The sequence below is a fragment of the Eretmochelys imbricata genome, chromosome 3, assembly GCF_965152235.1.
Source record: "Eretmochelys imbricata isolate rEreImb1 chromosome 3, rEreImb1.hap1, whole genome shotgun sequence".
NCBI classification, from domain to species: domain Eukaryota; kingdom Metazoa; phylum Chordata; order Testudines; family Cheloniidae; genus Eretmochelys; species Eretmochelys imbricata.
In genome coordinates, this window is record NC_135574.1 from 82,109,163 (window position 1) to 82,129,539 (window position 20,377).

At 36.9% G+C, this 20,377-nt stretch overlaps 1 protein-coding gene across 2 annotated transcripts in view; it reads right to left on the reverse strand.

Moving 5' to 3' along the window:
* PDSS2 (decaprenyl diphosphate synthase subunit 2) overlaps nt 1-20,377 on the reverse strand; it is a 185,697-nt gene that overhangs the window by 49,876 nt on the left and 115,444 nt on the right. For both annotated transcript variants that reach the window (XM_077812895.1, XM_077812894.1), the window contains one exon: nt 14,583-14,781. In XM_077812895.1, the coding sequence (XP_077669021.1) occupies nt 14,583-14,781 (199 nt within the window). The remainder of the gene's footprint in view (nt 1-14,582; nt 14,782-20,377) is intronic.

Genomic DNA, 20,377 nt, shown 5'->3' on the forward strand with positions numbered 1-20,377 from the left:
GGAGTAAGGTCATTTAGCATCTGACAGATGGAATTGACTAAACAGAACTGCAGATGTTTGTTAAACTAGAAAATCAACAGCCTACTCTAATGTATCATGAGTAGCAGTGATCAGATCCCTGACTAAAAATGAAATGCTGATAAATCACAAAACACAAATATTAAATATCAGCTGAAGTTAATCAATTAATGCCCCAGCCTCCTTGTAAATCAGGTAGATGCCAAATGTGTCAAATCTTATTTAAAAAATTAAACATTTATGTTTTCTAAACATTTACTGTAATTTTTTCCTCGCTCTACACCACAGTATATCATTACATCTGAAGCCACTCCCAATTTCTAGTCCCCTTCCCTAAAAATTTGACCCCAGCAAAGGTTATTTTTAAGACTAGTTTTACTACAGCGCAGGAAGACAGGATATGCACTCTATTTACACATCTTAATCTTTCCTAGTAGTATTAGCAGCTGTTTCAGAAGGACCACAGCTGACTGTGCACACATACATCTGCAGTACTGACAGCATTAATCACACACAGATTTATTAGTTTTTTTCTGCAATACAAAAAAGCAGGGCTACAATGCAGTAGGCAAAGGTAAAATACTCCCTAGGGATGATTAAGTTTCAGTGTACATACTAGGTGGGAGGGAAATAGGCTCCCTTATATGAATAGCCAGGTCCTTGGGGGGGCGGGGAGGGGGGCAGCGCAGGGGAAGAGCAAAGCCATACAGGCAGAAATCTTTTTTTTTTTTTTTTTTTTTTTTACGGATTCATTTGCGCTGTAATTCATTTTAAATTGCAAAAAATCTAATTTAACTTTTCACCATTTATGCAATGTTTACTTTTTACATTTCATTCAGGTTCAACAGAAAACTTGGACCTAACTTGTTTATGATCAGTTCTAATTCTAGTTCTCATGCACAATGCTGTAGTGTTTGAGATTACAATATTCTACGGTAATGTTTCAATAGAAACAGAACAGGTTCTCTCTACTACTGAAAGCAAGCTCACTGTGCCCTCTACAGCTATGGTTGCTTAAGGATTTTCCTTTTTAAAGAATTCTTTTTCAAAGTTGCTCAAATTTTTTAAATTTTCACCTTTCTGGATGAACTTTCCAGGTGTTCCACTACTTTAGACAGTGAAATTGTTTTGGGAAAATTGTTCTTTGAGCAAAAAAAGAATAAAACTCCTACCCTTACTCTACCCCCACGTACATATTTTTTCCATTATATTAAAAAAATTGAGACTTTTTGAAACAAGTCTAGTTCCTCAGCAGTTCAAGGCAGAAAGAGGGAATTTGGCATGCACATATTCCTTAGTGAGGCAAATTGCCTTTTGACATCTATCATTCTGGGATGTACTAACAGGAGTGTCATATGTAAGATGGGAGGTAATTGTTCCGCTCTACTCAGCCCCAGTGAGGCCTCAGCTGGAGCACTGGATCCAATTCTGGGCAACATACTTTAGGAAAGATGTTGATAAACTGTAGAATGTCCAGAGCAGAGCAAACTGTTTAGAAAACCTGACCTATGAGGCAGGTTAAAAAACTGGACATGTTTAGTCTTGAGAAAAAGAAGATTGAGGGGTGATCCAATAACAGTCTCAAATATGTTAAAGGGTTCATATAAAGAGGTCAAGAAGTAATAGGATTAATCTGCAAAAAGGGAGATTTAGGTTGGATATTAGGAAAATCTTTCTAATGATATGAACAGTTAAGCACTGGAATAGGCTTGCAAGAGAGGTTGTGGAATCCCCATCACTGGAGGTTTTTAAGAACAGGTTAGACAAAAAAACTGTCAGGACTAGTCTGGGTGTACTTGGCTCTGCCTCACCATGGGGACCGGGTTACCTCTAAAGGTCCCTTCCAGCCCTGAATTTATTCTATCCTGGTGAAGTTACATTTTGATTCTATGGTTATGTTTTAAAAATTGTAATTCATGCATGTGCAGTTGTTATGTAGTTCCAAAACTGTTCTGATAATGGTTCCTCATGGTTATAAAGAGAAAGTGATGTATTGAACATGCAGATTGTGAAATTTGGTTAGTGCTAGACAATGTGGCAATACCTGCTTTATGTAGGTATTGAATGAGGCAGGGCTTCACAGGATTCCATGCCTCATTTCAGTAAGGTGCACAGATGAAACCCTGTCTCACTGAGTGCTCATCTCATGTTGGATAAACCATTTCAGTTCCACATTAAGGACATTTTTTATTCTAACGTCTTTCCTCTTTAAAAAACCCCACACTTTCTACAAAGAGCTTACTTTTGTCATAAGGAAAGTCCTTAAGCTTCATTTGAACATCCATTTGAAGGCCTAATGAAAACATCCATATTCTGGCAAGGACCAACACACCAGGTAGCTGTTCTTGTTAGAGTATTATCAATCTCAAGGGCACCCATCTTTTATACGTCTCAGACCCTCAGAAGTCAAATTTTCTGAACTAGTCTTTTCTCTCTCTGGAGAGAAAAATAACCCAACTTATGGGCCTTTCTTCCACAACCTTAATTTATATTTGACAATGAAGGCTGCGTAGCTACCAGAGAAGGCTGCAAACATTACTGACTAGTAAAACCTACTTCCAGAGACATCTTTGTCTCAGAGGCATGGAGCTCTTCACCATTACTCCAGCCATTCTTGTTTCAGCCACCAAAATGTTGTGGAAAGGGTAGTAAAAACTATGTCATCACCACCAAACTATACATGAATTCTGCCACACTTTCAGCTGATCTAGAGTAGGGTGGATGGGCACTGCTACCTCAGCTTCAGAGGCAACCATTCACCAGGTGATGTGTCTGTCTTCAGGCTCCTGGATGATCTTTACTTATACTCCCAAAGTGGTATGAAAGTTGGTTCCTCTGAATTAAAGTCTTGATTCTTCTTCACTGATGCTGATATAGGTGGTCTCTGAAGAGTCCTCCTTTCTCTTGTATGTACAGATATCACTCTTAAGTAATCATCTTCCAGACCATCCCTCTCATTCAAGTTAAAGATGGCAGGTTGCTGTACCAGTACCAAGGACAGAAGGATCACAGTGGCCTGATCATGCGTCGGGACTAGATACATCAAGGCCACAAGTGTGGGTTATGTTGATGGAAGCAGCACCAGAGACCAGCAGTGAGGAATTAAAGTACAGAATGTGTGCCTTGAGTAGGCACTTCCACTGTTCCGAGGGCTCCAAGGACTGCTGCCACCAGGACCTGGCACTGCTGTGCTTTTTATGTGACTGAGATTTGGTTGAAAGATGGCTGCTCAGTTCATGAGGACTGCAGGAAATATTGAAGATCTTGTCTATGTCCAGGCACATGGTCTCAACTGGTTGCTTCAGGATAGAGGACAGATTCAGATGCAAGTTAAAGGAACAAGCAGGACTTTCAATGAGAAAATTCAGAGCAGCTATTCAACTATTAGACTTATTACAGACCACTAGAACAGTGAAAAGATACTTGTATTCTAGTAACAATACATCAAATCTTGCAGGATATCTCCTGCAAGGATATCAAGAGATTAATTTGCTAGATGATCAGACACCGCTGATGTAGCCTCAGTGCCCAGGACTTTCTACTTGCTGGCTTTCAACCAAAGCATTAGAGCCTTCAGGATGACTTTGCAGAGTAATTGTAGGAAGGAGTGCTTCCATCTTGAACCCAAGAATTCAGAGTGACATCTATGACAAATTTCATAGTGGTCTCACTCATGATCTTTCCACATTCCACAGCAGAGCCATTCTGCTTCAAGGCACCAGATACAGCAGCCATACTTGTCCACAGGGACACGATACAACAGCTTTTGTATTATTTGAAGCCATTGGCTAATTCTTCATAGAAAAGCATGAGGAGAGAAAGAGAGACCAAAATTTAAATTCGATTTTCACCAGTTTCATGGACAAGAACCAAGGAAAACTGACATCTTCCAATGCAGTGGGAGCTACACTATCACACTATTACTTCTGAGCCTACTACGAAGTTTCTTACATTTTAACATGAAATACAGGAATTCAAAAAAGCAGAGGCAGAATGGGATACCCTGAGATTAAAGAGCAGATTTACATGTAGACTGAGCTGAGGCTCCAAGGGAGAGCCAACAAGTTACATAGCTGGACTGTTCTTCATGGCAACCCAAAGGAGCTCTATCACTGACCAATCAGACAGGAGACTGCCTCTAATAATTCAACTTTTGCACTTCAACTTGATAATAGCCCTAGAGGCTAGTTCTCATTGAGGATGTGTTACAAGTACACAAAAATAGTAGAAAATATTGGTTAATCACCATCATGTTTTCCCAAAGAAAAATGGGATTGTCTAATTATACTTGGGATTTCCTCAAACATTCTTCTTAGGGCAGTGAGTTCACATAAGAAACTTTCTATATAAAAGAGATTTTTTTCATACAGCAAATGTTTAGGGCTCTATTCTGCCCAGCCCTTACATATTGTATGGGGTGGGGTGGGAGGGTGAATATAAAGAAACACCTGCCTCCTCCTTGCTCCTTTCATGTAAAGGCAGGTCAGAATTTCAGTCCCTGTACTTATGGGAAACCAGGGACTGCTTCCTAGATACTCCCCCAAGGCCAAGGAAGTGTGGAGAGTAGGCACAACTATGGTTTTGCCTCACGTATGTGACAGCCGGCAAACCAGAGCACCGATGCAGTGGTGACAAGGAGGATACTGCATCTCTTAAGCATGCTCACCCAATGCACAAGGTAGCTTCAGGAGGCATTCTGGATTCTCCAATGCCTTTAGTTCCAGCATGTTTCTGCATTGCCCCCAATATGCAGCTATTCCTAAACTGCATGATCTAGACCAGGGGTTCTCAAACTGGGGGTCAGGACCCCTCAGGGGGTCATAAGGTTATTACATGAGGGGGGGGGGGTCGCAAGCTGTCAACCTCCACCCCAAGCCCCGCTTGCCTTCAGCATTTATAATGGTGTTAAATATATTAAAAAGTGTGTTTAATTTATTGGGGGGGGGTGTCGCACTCAGAGTCTTGCTGTGTGAAAGAGGTCACCAGTAAAAAAGTTTGAGACCCACTGATCTAGACCTAAATAAGGAGGAGAGTCTTATTATAGAAAGTAATCTTCACTAAGCAAGTCTGCTGCAGTTTCCACGGTATGTATCTGATGAAGTGAGCTGTAGCTCACGAAAGCTCATGCTCAAATAAACTGGTTAGTCTCTAAGGTGCCACAAGTACTCCTTTTCTTTTTGCGAATACAGACTAACACGGCTGTTACTCTGAAACCGTTCACTAAGCAAAGTATCACTAACCTCAAAATATATTAAACAACTTTAGGAGACTAATACACTGAAAATTCCCAAATGAATACCATTCCTACAGCAGTGCTTTGTCTACAGTATCTTATGCCTAACTACAGAAGCACAAACTATGCACAAAACTATGCACATACAGACCAAAAAAAAAAAATTACTCAAACCCAAACCACATAAATACAACTAGACATAAATGTGATTATCTGAACTCCTATTGCCAGAAAATCAGAAGTGTCCTTTAAATTTACAATTCTGTTTTTCAAAAATTCTAATTTTCCAAATTTCAGGTCCATATCCTGAGCCATTCAGGTAACCGGATTTTGCTTGTACTTATTTTTAACAATACTGTCAGTTATAAATAACTAAATTAAAATTGAAAACATATAAAATGTATACATAAAAAAAGATCTCATGCTAAAACGTTATCTGGCAAGCTTTTGCCAACAATGATTATTTAGGGCTGAATAATTTGGAAATAAAGGCAAATGATGAAACTGCTGATGAACTCAGCTATATTAACACTGGGGGGTGCCACTATACTGTACTAATTAGAGATTTACCACTATAATATTACAATCTTATCTACTTTTCATGAGAACAGTCAGCTCTGGTGATATCAGAAAGCTAAACAAGGATGCTTTAAAAATAGGGCAGATTAAAAAATACTGACTTCCAGCAGATAAACTCTTCTCCCCCTTCACATATATTAAAAAAAATTGTGTAAAATACTTAAATGCTTTTATAAAAGTATTTTATAAAGTATCTGTTTCACCCCCTTAAACTGTTTCATCTCACCATTTCAACAGAGTTTCTTCTCTCAGTGGAGAAAAATATATTATTATTAAACTCAACCTTTGATCATACTGGGCGGGAAAAAAAATTCTTTTGTGAAATCAATCTGACACAAAAAAATTATTTGTGTATCCTGCGATACTGTAGTTATTCCAAAAACAAGTATTCCAAACCCATCAAATTCAGAGTTAAGGAAGTTAAATTTTAAAATAAATATGAACGTGTCAAGGTATGGAAATATGCAGGGTAACCCAAATAGCCTTAATTCTACTCCATAGTAACACCACACAATAACTATGACAACTATTATTATGGCATAATAGCATTTGCAGTCCCAGATTTGATTAAACTGATTTTAAAGACATTCGTGTTTTTTCTTCTTTCTTTGTGGTGTCATTACAGAGCACAGGTAAGGTTGTTTGTATTCTGTAACTATACTTTTCCATACCTTAACATTTTTGCATGCCTTTTAAATTTAACTTAACTCTGGATTTCCTGCATTTGTAGTGCTTGGTTTTGAGATAATTATAATAATTTTACTCTTAAATTACTGATATGTATAAATATAGGAATTTCTATACTGTATCAAACCCATTATCCACTATCCTGCCTCCAACGGTATCAGCACTCTGAAGCAAGGTGCAATAATCCTACAGAAGGCAGATGTAGTATAATTTGTCACAATAAAGGTCTTATCCTACTCCCTAATAGAGATTGGTTTAAGCCTGCAAGCATGAGGTTTTTATCCCTTCCAAATCTTTGTTTGCATTAACTGTTATAACTTTATCACTCTGGATATTCTTGTTACCCATATTAACATCCAGTTTCGCTCTGATTCTTGTAAGCAATTGGCCTCAATAACATCCTGTAGCAGGGAGCTCCACAGTCTATTTGTGAATTAAGTGAAAAGTATTTCCTTTCATCAGTTTAGAATTTTCTACCTTTCAGTTTGTCCCCTTGTTCTTGTGTTGTGAGGTGATCTACCTTTTCTATAATAATCATTATTTTATATATTTGTCTTCTCTTATTTGCCTCTTTTTAGAGGTAATTTCAATCTTTTCCATCTCTCTTTGTATGAATTTTTTCATGCTTCTAATTCTTTTCATTGCCTTTCCCTGCACCCCCTCTACTTCTGCAATATCCTTTTCAAGATAAGATGACTAATACTGCACATAGTATTAGAGATGAAATTGAATCACTGGTGTATATAAAGACACTATAATATTTTGCATATTATTTTATATTTTCCATGCCATTCCTTATGCATCCTAACATCTTGTTTGACTTTGGACTGCAGCTGCACATTCAGCAGAGGCCTTCACTGAGCTGTGTACAATGATGCCCAGGTCCTTTTCTTGAACTGATAATGTTAATTTAGAATATATTCAATCTTAAGCCAAGTTTAATGTAGTTTTTATCTCAGAATTTCCTTGTGTTTTTTTTTAATTTAAAATTTTACACACAAACAAGAAACCCTAAGAAAATGTTACCATACTACATATTTTCGAACCATTAGAAATATTGTATCACTCTACATTTGTTTTTGTATTATTTTAACTTTTATGACCAGAACCACCAGTAACAGGCTCCTTTAACTCAGCTTCTGACTGTCACATTACTCTGCACCTCCCTGGCCCCCAAGGGGGTGACTGCCTATGGCAGTCCTGTAGCCGCACTCACACTGAGGTGGCAGGAGAGGGCAGCCATTTGAGAGAGGGAAATACTTCACGGAATTCTCTGCAGAAGAAAATTTTTGAACCTCTCCTGAAGAAGAAATGTTCAGTTATGAATAGTAAAAGGAAAAAATGAACACTGATCCTCATTTTTTTTCTTCAAATGCAGCCAATAATCAGTGAGTTTTACCAATATGCGAGGTTTATGGGTTTTGTGTTATTTTTTTATGAAGATCATTCAGGAAACAGGTGGTCTGACCAAGGGTGCTAAAATTCCTAAAGCACAGATTTTAAAATTATTTTCAAGTCAAAACTAATTAACTTATTTACTTGTAAATTCTCAAAAATTAATTCTGTACTCAAAAAACAAGTGCTTTAATTTTGGGGAGAAAGCACTGTATTATTCATATGTAACAAAGTACTTGAATTCCTGCGTTAAGTATAAAACTCAACACAACCTTGACTATAGGCCCATGGCTGATGTTTACATAATATTAAGACATAGATAAACAGTTTCTTTAATGAATCACAATGTACATTAGTTTCTGTGCAAAGGAAAGATTTACATGAATAAACTGGTAACATTTACACAAACACAAGGACTATTTTGTAAACAACATATTTATGCCTTCAGGAATACATAAAGTTAACATAAGGAAATGCAACAACTATATAAGTAGTACATCTGTGCCACTGTTTATTTATAAACAACTAATGCTTAATATAACAATGATCTATAATGTGGTCTTGTGGTAGAGCTCTGCACTGACAGGCAGGAATCCTCAGTTCAAATTCCTAGAATTTCACATAGCAGATTGTGGGAAGTGCTTCAAAGTACAGTCCAGTCATCCATACAAGGGGTCATGAAATTAAAGTGGAGAAAAACTGGAGGGGATCATCCTTAAGTCCTCAGTCAACAGGACGCTAGAGAACAATGCTATAACATGTAGTCCAAGTGGCCCATTGACTAAAACCAACTACTGACATATGACTGATGTTTACAGATTATTTTAGCATATTATTTGTGCCTTATAATATGTACAATATAATTCTACACCTGAGCAGTTTACATTACATTTATATGCATCAATCTGTCCTCTCACAGATTTGTGCATCAGTGCCTTCAGATGACTGGAATGTCAGACCTGGTCATGTGTATATCTTCATTGCACCCTCTATCAATTTTACCTCAGTTGGAGTTAAAACCTAGGTTTATTTAGGGTTAAATTTTCCTTTGATTTGCAATTTGAGTTTCTATTAATGTACTAATCCAAAGCCCGTCTAACAATCCATAAAGTACCATTCACAGTTAGTCAGTTTTTTTGTTTTTTAAACACAAGAGGTACCACATGCTGACATTAAACATAATAGGACAACTGACATCAGAGATCAGAGTCCATCTCCCAACAGTTGCAGGATATACTCCTATGACAAAAAGCATATCCGATGTTAAAGGCCAAGAGAAGCCACGCCTTACATGGAGTACATATATTTTTAAATCCCAGAAAGTGATATGAGTTAAATGAGACCCAACAATGCCTGAATTCAAGTACTGTAAATATGCTGTGGTCTGATCAGATTCACATGAAGTTCTATACAATGGTAAAGATGTAATAAAATATTTATCGTGTTAATCTCAAATCACTTTTATTAGATGAAACAACTGAGAATTATGCCTTAATGACAAAAATAATGAAGTTATGACTGTCCTGTAGCATTTTATTTTAATCATTACAGTCTATATCAATTATGAAAAAGTATAGAAAAAAATAACCGAAATATGGCCTGAGAGTAACCTGCACTTCTACATCGGAATATAGAAAATTATAATGCTTCCTTCCATTTCTCAATACTTTTCAACTTATTCTGTATGTTTGCATGCTCGAACAACAAGAATTTAGATGACCCTGGCTTGGCCCCATCATTGTGATGGACAATGATGTTTTACATTAACCCAGCACAGTACAATCTATCTTGGAGGAGGTCATGCAATTTATGGCTTCACAGCTGGCATTTCAAGATATCTTTAGTTCAAGGTTCTTGTACCCTGAAGTGGTAAAAAAGATTTAAATGACTCTTCTGCATCACAACACATGAAAACGTGTGAATGAGAAGCACGAGCATTAGTTAAAAATAACATTTCAAGGACTTCCCTCCTTTAGTCCTGAATCTTGTTAACATCACAACAGTGATATGCTACAACAGTAGCAAGAGGGGGGAAATTACTACAGGATTAACAACAATTCCTATACCTAATGTTATTTAAAAATCAAAGTGTTACCTAAGGCAATTACCTTACAGCCTTTTAATATCTACAGGGAAAAGCCTAAGGGAAAATAATTGACTTTGCTAATTTTACCCTTGGCAATTATAAAATAGCTCTGCATTTCATTATGACTGCAGAAATTTACATCTAATTGTAAGCCCCAAGAGAAGTACAGAGATAAATGCATCATACAGAAGCTCAGACAAGAATCTAACAGCACAATACAATTAATTCAGTAGTAATGGCTTAAATTAAACTAACAGGCTTAAGTTTAAATTACAATGCATACAACAGTTTTAATTACTGAAACAGATATACATGCCTAGATAGAGGTTGTAGTCTTATCATGGTCAGTATTGTTTACAATATATTCCATGTTTCTTTTTCTATAAGCCAATTTACTCAGCTACTAACTGCCACAAACAATACCATCACTTTTACTTTTTCTTGCAAAGAACTAAGGCTGTCAAGCAATTAAAAAAATTAATCGTGGTTAATTGCACGATTAATCGCACTGTTAAACAATCGAATACCATTTATTTAAATAGTTTTGGATATTTTCTACATTTTCAAATACATTGATTTCAATTACAACACAGAATACAAAGTGTACAGTGCTCACTTTATATTTATTTTTATTACAAATATTTGCACTGTAAAAAAAATAGAATTTTTCAGTTCACTAAGTACAGTAGTGCAATATCTTTATAATGAAAGTTGAACTTAAAAATGTCAAATTAGGTACAAAAAATAACTTCACTTCAAAAAATAAAACAACATAAAACTTTAGAGCCTACAAGTCCTCTCAGTCCTACTTCTTGTTCAGCCAATCATTCAAACAAGTTCGTATACATTTGCAGGAGACAATGCTGCCCGCTTCTTGTTTGTGATGTCACCTGAAAGTAAGAACAGGCATTCGCATGGCACTGTTGTAGCTCACGTCACAAGATATTTATGTGCCAGATGTGCTAAAGATTCATCTGTCCCTTCATGCTTCAACCACCATTCTAGAGGACATGCATCCATGCAGATGACGGGTTCTGCTCAATAACGATCCAAAGCGGTGCGGACCAACGCATGTTCATTTTCATTATCCAAGTCAGATGCCACCAACAGAAGGTTGATTTTCCTTTTTGGTGCTTCAGGTTCTGTAGTTTCCGCATTGGAGTGTTGCTCTTTTAAGACTTCTGAAAGCATGCTCCCCACCTAGTCCCTCTCAGATTTTGGAAGGCACTTCAGATTCTTAAACCTTGGGTTGAGTACTGTAGCTAATCTTTAGAAATCTCACATTGGTATCTTTTGTGTTTTGTGAAATCTGCAGTGAAAGTGTTCTTAAAACAAACAATATGTTCTGAGTCATCATCCAAGACTGCTATAACATGAAATATATGGCAGAATGCAGGTAAAACAGAGCAGAAGACACACAGTTCTCCCCCACGGAGTTCAGTAAGAAACACTGGAATAGTGGCCAAAGCACGAAGGGCCATACGAATGTTTAGCATATCTGGCATGTAAATACCTTGCAATGCCGGCTACAAAAGTCCCATGCAAACGGCTGTTCTCCCTTTCAGGTGACACTGTAAATAAGAATTGGGCAGCATGATGTCCCGTAAATGTAAACAGATTTGTTTTTCTGAGTGATTGGCTGAAGAAAAAGTAGGACTGAGTGGACTTGTGGGCTCTAAAGTTTTACACTGTTTTGTTTTGAGTGCAGTTATGTAACAAAAATCTACATTTGGAAGTTGCACTTTCATGATAAAGAGATTGCACTACAGTACTTGTGTGAGGTGAATTGAAAAATACTATTTCTTTTGTTTATCATTTTTACAGTGCAAATATTTGTAATAAAAATAATAATATAAAGTGAGCACTGTACACTTTGTATTCTGTGTTGTAATTGAAATCAATATGTTTGAAAATGTAGAAAAACATCCAAAAATATTTAATACATTTTAATTGGTATTCTACTGTTTAACAGTGTGATTAAAAGTGCGATTAATCGCAATTAACTTTTTAATTACGATTAATTTTTTTGAGTTAATCGCATGAGTTAACTGAGATTAATTGACAGCCCTGCAAAGAACACAAAACATTATGAAGAAAAAAGTCATGGCTATTTCACACTCCTAAAAAATAGTTGCACAGAACTGAAAATTAACCCCTTTCAAAAGAATAAACGCGGTATGTTTAAGTCATGGCACATGTCAAGATATTTCTATAGCTTGTCTTAAAATTTTCTAACTTTTCCAGTAGGGATAGAAGAATGAGAGAATAATTTAGTAAATCAATCAATCAGTTTCCATGGTGGTATCCTACTTATAGCATGTAGAAGCTATGACACTATTTAGATGTCAGATAAATGAAAAAAGTGTTAAAATGTTTTGGCAGAATTTTCAGATGTGCAGTATAATGATTGCTTGAAAAATAAAGCATCTCTTTGGTATTTGTGCTTCAATTTACAGTAGGTTTGATTCCTGGCAAATCTTAAGGGACTATACTTCATTGCTGGTATGCTTAATGATTTATTATTTTCTCAAAGTTTTCCCTCAGTTTGAGTTAAAACCTAGGTTTATTTAGGGTTAAATTTTCCTTTGATTTGCAGTGAGGACCTCATCCAGGATCTCCTGAAATGCTGAAGAATTAATCCTTAATAGATACAAAACTAGTATAATCATGTTCATGTTAAATCAGTTTCTAAATGGATTTATGTAATAGTTTAAATCATAAAAAACACTGTAAAGGTTAAAGAAAATATTTTTGAATATTTAATATCACATTTTTTTCCTCAGATAATTTAAACCATTAGTCAAGCAAGTTGGAAGTTGATTTCCTTTCTCTTATATTGAGCTCATCTAGTGTTACAAATGATATCAGTCAAGTACCATACACATTCAGATACCATGGGTATGTAGAAGCTGCAGAATAAGACGCTAAACAGAACAAAATCAGGCTCAGAAATAGCAAATGTTATTATAACTTAACATTGTGGAAATATTTTATATAAGATATACATTTTTATTATACACAATAGTGGACAGATAGATTATACTTTCTTGTGTACCTATATAGTAAGATTCCATGATTGTCACTCTGAAGCCTAGAATGTCTGTTGAGTCAGTGTGAAGCAACTAGAAGGACGTAATGCTGACAGACCAGTTGCCAGCTTATGCCAAGGCCCCACGCCTCACTGAACACTGACAAATGCATAGCTGCAAACCAGTCTGGCTCACTTATGCAATAGTATTGTTAAAATAGGTATTAGATTTATAAAAATGTGTTTAGTGTTTAGACTTTATGAAACGCTTGAGAGTTGTTGCATCTGTTAATCTTACTTATAACTAAGGGTATGTTTTAGTCACAGGTATATTTAGTAAAAGTCATGGACAGGTCACGGGCAGTAAACAAAAATTAACGGACCGTGATCTGTCTATGACTTGTACTATATACCCCTAACTAAAACTTGGGTACTCTGAGGCAGGGTGCTGGGGGTGCCACGGGTACTTGGGAGAGGGTTGTGCCCTGGTTTGTAACAGTCTGCCCTGAAGTTGGCACTCACGTTCATGAGCTACTCCAAACAGCCTGATAACATGGTTGAGAACTCTTTTTGTTTAGCATATCACCAAGTTCAATCATCACTGGGATTCACAGTCTGTTATATACAATTTTTATGTTCTCAGCCATTCCCCCCCGACCCTTTATGAATTACACCCATGTGACAGTACTGGTTTTTACCTATAAATATAAATATATAAATATATCCTTTTCTCACACACACACCCACACACACACACATATACGTACATATACACACACATCCCAGTTTATTCACAATGACAAACACCTCCTATCTTGTAAACTTTCAGACAGCTGGGCTGAGCAAAATGACTGCAGTTGTCTTTTAAAATGATAATGCATTTTTGTTCATAGGGCATTCCATGCCCAAAGCTGTCTGGATGACTAACAAAATTTTACTAATAGCAAAAAGGCAAATCACACCTGTGCAGACAAAAATTGAAAGATCCCGAAGAATCCTCGAAATGTAAAACAAACAGAATCCATTCTTCCCTCAAAAAAAAAAAAAAAGCACAATATAAAACTAAATAATCAACTAAATATGTTTTGAACTTCACCTGGCAGGTTGCCAGAGATGTACTGTACTACATGTCTTGAAGACACAGCAGCATATGTATGTTAATTCACCAGCCTGTCTTTTAATCCACTACTATCTATGGCATCACTGCTTCAGAAGAGATACTAAAACGTTAGCTGTGGTAACATTTCTGTAATATTGTGGTAGATGTACCTGGAGCAACATCCAGCTGTCAATCCATCTGCATATATAATAGAATTGTGCCCATTTTTACAGTGAAAGGATGTCCCAATTCAGACTTATCTGTTCAGTGGTTAACAACCAGAGCTGTTACTTATTAGAGTAGTAGAAACATTTTTTACCTTAAAAAGAAAAGGAGTACTAGTGGCACCTTAGAGACTAACCAAATAAATTGGTTAATCTCTAAGGTGCCACTAGTACTCCTTTTCTTTTTGCGAATACAGACTAACACGGCTGCTACTCTGAAACCCATTTTTTACCTTAGTATTCTGTAGTTGAGCTAGGCTTGTGCAAGCATTTGCTAGAAGAAAGTCTCCACTCAGGACAGCTATTTTATTTCCAAACTGCATGTCCTTCAGTAGGCCATCACAGGACTTCAGCTCGCCAATGTTTACTATCCCACGATGCACCAGAAAGGCAGTGTGGATCAGCTCTGTAATCTCTGCCAGACTTCTTTGACTTAAAGCAAAGATAAGAGATTTATTTTTGAAGCCACAAACACAATGCAGATTTTTGATAAAAAGCCATTCTACAGTTCCTCATCTACACAAGAATGTTTTATAATTGTTGTTTCACCATAGATCTTTAGAAATCGCAGTTCACAAGCAGTAATTAGAGAGAGTATGATATCACCTGGGCAAGTAATAGCATGATGGGGTCAAATCCTCACAGCTTCTAAAGGGAAAAAATCTTCCTCCCAGTTTTATTTTAACAACTTTCTCAAAAATTCAAACAGGTAACCAGTCAACATTTTTTTTTATATATTTTTAAAGATTTTGACAATGTCCCTTAAAAGAAACTATTAAGGAAACCAACCATAGGGTGCTCATAGTGGTGAGGGAATGAGAGGTCAGGATTGGATTAAAAACTAGCTGAGCATTAGAAAAGTGCTGCAATAAATGACTGCTTCCTTGACTAGGGGAGGGGGATTAATAGTAGGATACCTCCACACATTTCAATAATGGGGCCAGATTTTGATGATGAAACTAAGTTTATCTGTTTAGTAGAAATTGTGGAGATTATCTAAATTGCTCTGTGCAGCACAATGGTAGATTAAATTTTACTTGGATAATTTTGTGTGTCAAGTTCTTATTCTGATGTATTCTAATGAGCTCAATATAGGAGGCGCCAATCCCTGCACGGAAAAAGAACTATCTTCTCTTTCTATATGGCTCCCCTTTCTATGGCACTTTTCAATTTTGCAGAAGGAGAAATGATGTAATAGCTGTAAGAACAAAATAATGTTAAATTTGGTGGACCAATATCAGAGTGTAAGGAATGTTCAGGGGAAGCTGTTCACATATCCAAGTCAGCCCACAGAAAGGAGAAAATTACACTTTGTTTACTGGCTAAGGGTTGGCAATCTATGAACAGCAGTGGCACCTGCCTCTCTTTCAGAGGGTGCTTACCTGACCTTCTAGGTTGAAGTATGAAATAAAAAGAAGAGGATAAAAGGATTTTTTTTTTCTGAAGTGGTCATGTTTGGCAATTAATCTGATTTCAAGGAGACCAGACACCTGAGCCTATTCTAGAATCACTACACATGAAGCAGGCACAACTACTGAATGCAAAGCAAGAGAGAAAGAAGAATACCATTCAAGTAGCAAAGCAGTAAACCACTTTGTTAATTTCACAGTTTGCAATTCATGAAATTGGTATATTTAGGCCCTAATCTTGCAATTTAGGAAGCACAATCACAACTTTACTGATGCCAGTGAAAACAACTCACATGAATAAAGTTATGTATGTATTCAAGTGTTTGCAGGATCAAGGCCTTAGATACCAAACATAAAATTAAACTGTAACCCTGCACAGAGCCCTATTAGGTTCTCCATACTTATTCCCAAGGAAAGGGGTTCAGCACTGCTTTATTCTGTAAATAAATTACCCCACCCACCCATACTGATCCATGTTCAGGTTAGATTTCTGCTGCAGCATAACAGCAGGAGAGAAAGTAGAGTGACGGGGGGAGGTGAACTGAGGCTTCCATTATATTTATTACCATAGAACAAAAATTATTCAGTTAACAGTTTTAAAAGATGACATTATTTATTATTCACTATTTTGCTTCATGCAGGGAAGTGTTACTTTTGAGAGACACAGCAGGGGGCAAAGCATTCACCATTTAGGCAACAAACTTCAAGCCTGACATTGTTTCTCCAAGAGGCAGGGGAGAAAATCTTTCTGTATACATAGCCACACGAATGACAACGTACTGTACATATTCTAGCCTTGGGTATACCAAAGGGTTAACAATATTTCAAGCACTGATAAAAAAAAAAAAAGACTAATAAGACATCCCGATGTTCCTGCTGTCATTGTCAGGGCAGCCCTTGGAGGAAATGTCCATATCAATTCAATTTATCAGATGGACAGCTGATCAACATTAAACAGACTTGCTCTGGGCAGATTGAGCTGAGCTACCTGTTATGAATACTAATGAGAGCCCTCTGCTCTCTACAAGAGAGTTCTGCCATTTCCGACTGCTGAAGATCCCAGGACATATGGGGATCCCTAGTGACGAGCACATAAAGCTGCAGCTAACTCAAGTGACGGCTCATTTCCCGCAGCTGAAGGCAGACATTAATATTCTGAGGAGATCAGACCCACCTCTCTGACCCCCAACTATTGAAGCAAAACGAGGACTGTCCTATTTCTTCATTTAATAAGCTTTTAATGAAGGAAACCAAAGTCCCCTCTTTGACTTCAGCACTGCTCTCCATGAAAAGGTTGCATAAATACATCAGTGTCATACTTTTCAAATGCTCAGTATTTGGATTTTTTTTTCATTTTATTTTCTGTATTCAGTTTGCTCTCCAAACAGTATTCATGCTCTCATGAGTACCATGTTATACACATAATTTGGGGAAATTATCAGAGGTCCTCTTGTACAGAAAGTCTATTACTTATCTTCTAACCAATGTACTATTTTCCACCAATTTATCTTTCTCTTTGGGGAGTTACAACTTGGCTCTAAAATTTCTCTGCTGTCAAACTTGTTGCAGAAGCCATCAACCTAGGAGATTTTTTAAAATAAAGTAAATTTCATTTATTTTATTAATTTTTATTGTGGTAGTACCCAGAAGCCCATTGTGCTAGGCACTGTACAAACACATTAAAAAGATGGTCCCTGCCCCCCAAAGAGCTTATTTATTTATATATTTAGATTTAGCCTTTTCGAAAGGGCCCTTAACAAAATGCAGAGAGCCCCGACAATAACATTTACAACAATACCCATCCTACAGCATTACTTAGTGAAGAACTATCATTTAAGTCTCATCCATAACAATACATATTAAGGCAGTACCAAATATATATAAACTGTATAATATTCCATCTTGATCAATGAACTGAACTAAGTTTAGATTTCTGATTCGTTCTCCCGTTAATCCAAATAAAAATAAAGATACTTATGTGTGATCTTATGGAAACGTGGGTTTATGATAGAGATTCTCATATTTGCACTATTACGTGGACCACATCTTAATAAAATGATTGCTCAGGAATCACTGCTACTCCCATTCATGATTACACTGACCACTTTCCCCTCCTATTTATGAATGTGCAGTCCACCTCCCACTCAAGCTCATAGGACATAGCGATGACAGCTAGGACGACTGCTTATGGAGAAAGGTAATAATATGACAGTATTTTAGTGGCCAAAATTCTCAAAACAGATTACTTAGGAACCAAACTTTAAGCAAAGGTCAAGTAATCATCAGAGATGCCGAGCACTGGTGACTTCCATTGACTTTCCAATGTATTTTTAGCAGTCTGTAATGAAAAGTAGCCATTGGAAACAAGAAGAACCATTACCACGTGTCTAGCCATCTCTGTGCAAACTTAACAGTTACAGTGACCAGATGAGAGGAAGGATGCTCCAGTGGTTTCTAGTCTGTGTTCAATTCCCTGCTGCACCACAGCCTTCCTGTATGCCCATGGGCAAGTCACATAACCTCTCTGTCCCTCAGTTCCCCATTTGTAAAATGGGGATAAAAGCACCTCCTTTTCTCACAGGGGTGTTGTGAGGATAAATACATTAAAGATTGTGAGGGGTTCAGATACTACAATAATGGGGGTCATGTGGGTGGGTGGGCAGATGCAATTGCAAAGTAAAACACCAGGACACCCATTTTGGGGCTAGTTATGGTTGGAGTCAGGTAAGCATGTGTGGGAGTGTTCTGGCAGCTGTGGGAATGGGCTGGGCAACCTTTTCAGAGTCTCTTCTTATCATTCCTTCTGCGCTCTTTCAGTCTACTTCCCCTTTCCTCTGCCTTCTTCGGCTCTCAACCTGCTTGACCCCTTATACTACCAGCTACATTCATTCTTTCAGTCCTTTGTTTCCCCTCTTCCTTGAGCCCCACGTGCTCCACCAAGAAGTTCCTTTTTGTCCTCCTATACCCTGCCACAATCTGATGCTCACCTGGTTTGTGGCAACGCAGATGGGAAGCAGCATGACTATCCACTCAGGCTGATTCAGCAACTACTGCACCCTTTTTTTGGGGGGGGGGGGGTGAAGGGGGTGGGAGGGGAAAGAGGAGGAAAGCAGATGATCTGCCTGCCAGCCAGGGTGGATAAAAATCAATCAATCACTTTAAAAAGAAATCCGATTTTTAAAATTTAAATCAGATTTTTATTTAAATTGATACAATTAAAAAAACATTTAAAATTAAATTTGAAACTGACAACTTATGTTAAGGCCTACATTTATTATATTTAGATCATTTGTATTAAATGCAAAAAAAATAATGATTAAGCAGTATATATTTGCTGCCAAATTTTAAAGAAATTGAAACCATTGAACTGGTGGAAGTCACTGGCTAAGCACTGTAAACAGAGCTTGCTGAAGTACTAAACCTGTTTTCAACAGCAGTAGCCTCTTCTGCAGGGGCACAGATATTTTCTTCATTTCAGCTCATTCAACTAATTCAGTTCAATGACTAGTTCATTCAAACGTTAAGCACCCATGTATTGTTATGGATGGGAATTGAAAAAGCAGGAAAGCTTGTTTTCCTCTCCCAAGCTATGAATAAAAACTAGATATATGAGGATGAGAGCTATGGGCAATTCTAAAATCTTGAAGGACATGGTGACCAGAAGTAATCAGTTCAACTCACTAACTACAAGTAATACTTCTTTTGTTTAATAACTCAGGTAATTTTAAATGCAAAACATCTTTTGATGAACTTTTTGATAAATTCTTACGTATTTAAAACTTTTAAGGTAGTTGTATTTAATAAAAATATAAAATGCTCTTTTTTGTGCATTTGTAATTGAATTTGAAGATCCATCTAATAGCACTTGACACAAATTACAAGTAAAAAATTAATCATCTAGTAAATAAGAAATGCATCATTCATCATTTTCTAACATAATAGAAGTGGAAAAATTAAGAATACAAATAAATGTAAATTAAGCTACGTAATTGCTTAAATAAAATGTGCATAGTTAGAGTGCATCCTCCTGGTTAGCAAAAAGTAGCACCAAATTTAACCTAAAGGATACAGTTAGTTGCAAATCAACATATTTTAATTGTTACTAATGAGAATCAACCTATCTTTCTTTTGGCAAATAACTACAAGAAAAAACGCAAATTATAATTTAAATCTATGATTTAAATCAAGGTTTCTGACTTGCTGATTTAAATAATGATTAAAATGGGTGATTTAAAATTGCTTTGATTTTAATGCATCTACTCTGCCGCTAGCTTTCCATTTACAGAACTGTGTGGTATCAGAAGGTATTTCTAACTTTATGCGGACAGGACTCCATTTGCAGGGAGAGATCTGGTACAATAATTTGGGCATGGGTTGGAAGACCTCACTAGGAGGAATTGGTAAGAGACAGGGGTGGTCAAATGTGATATATATTTGCTCAGTGAGTCTGCAGTCAAATTCATGGGGTTAGCTAAACCAAAACTTTACTATTTTGAACAGATCCATGTTTAATTTTTTTTTTTTTTTTTTAAATAAAGTGACAGGGACCCCAGGACAGGCCACAAAAACAGGAACATTGCTGTTTTTCCCCTGCCAAAGGGCACAGATCACCATACTAA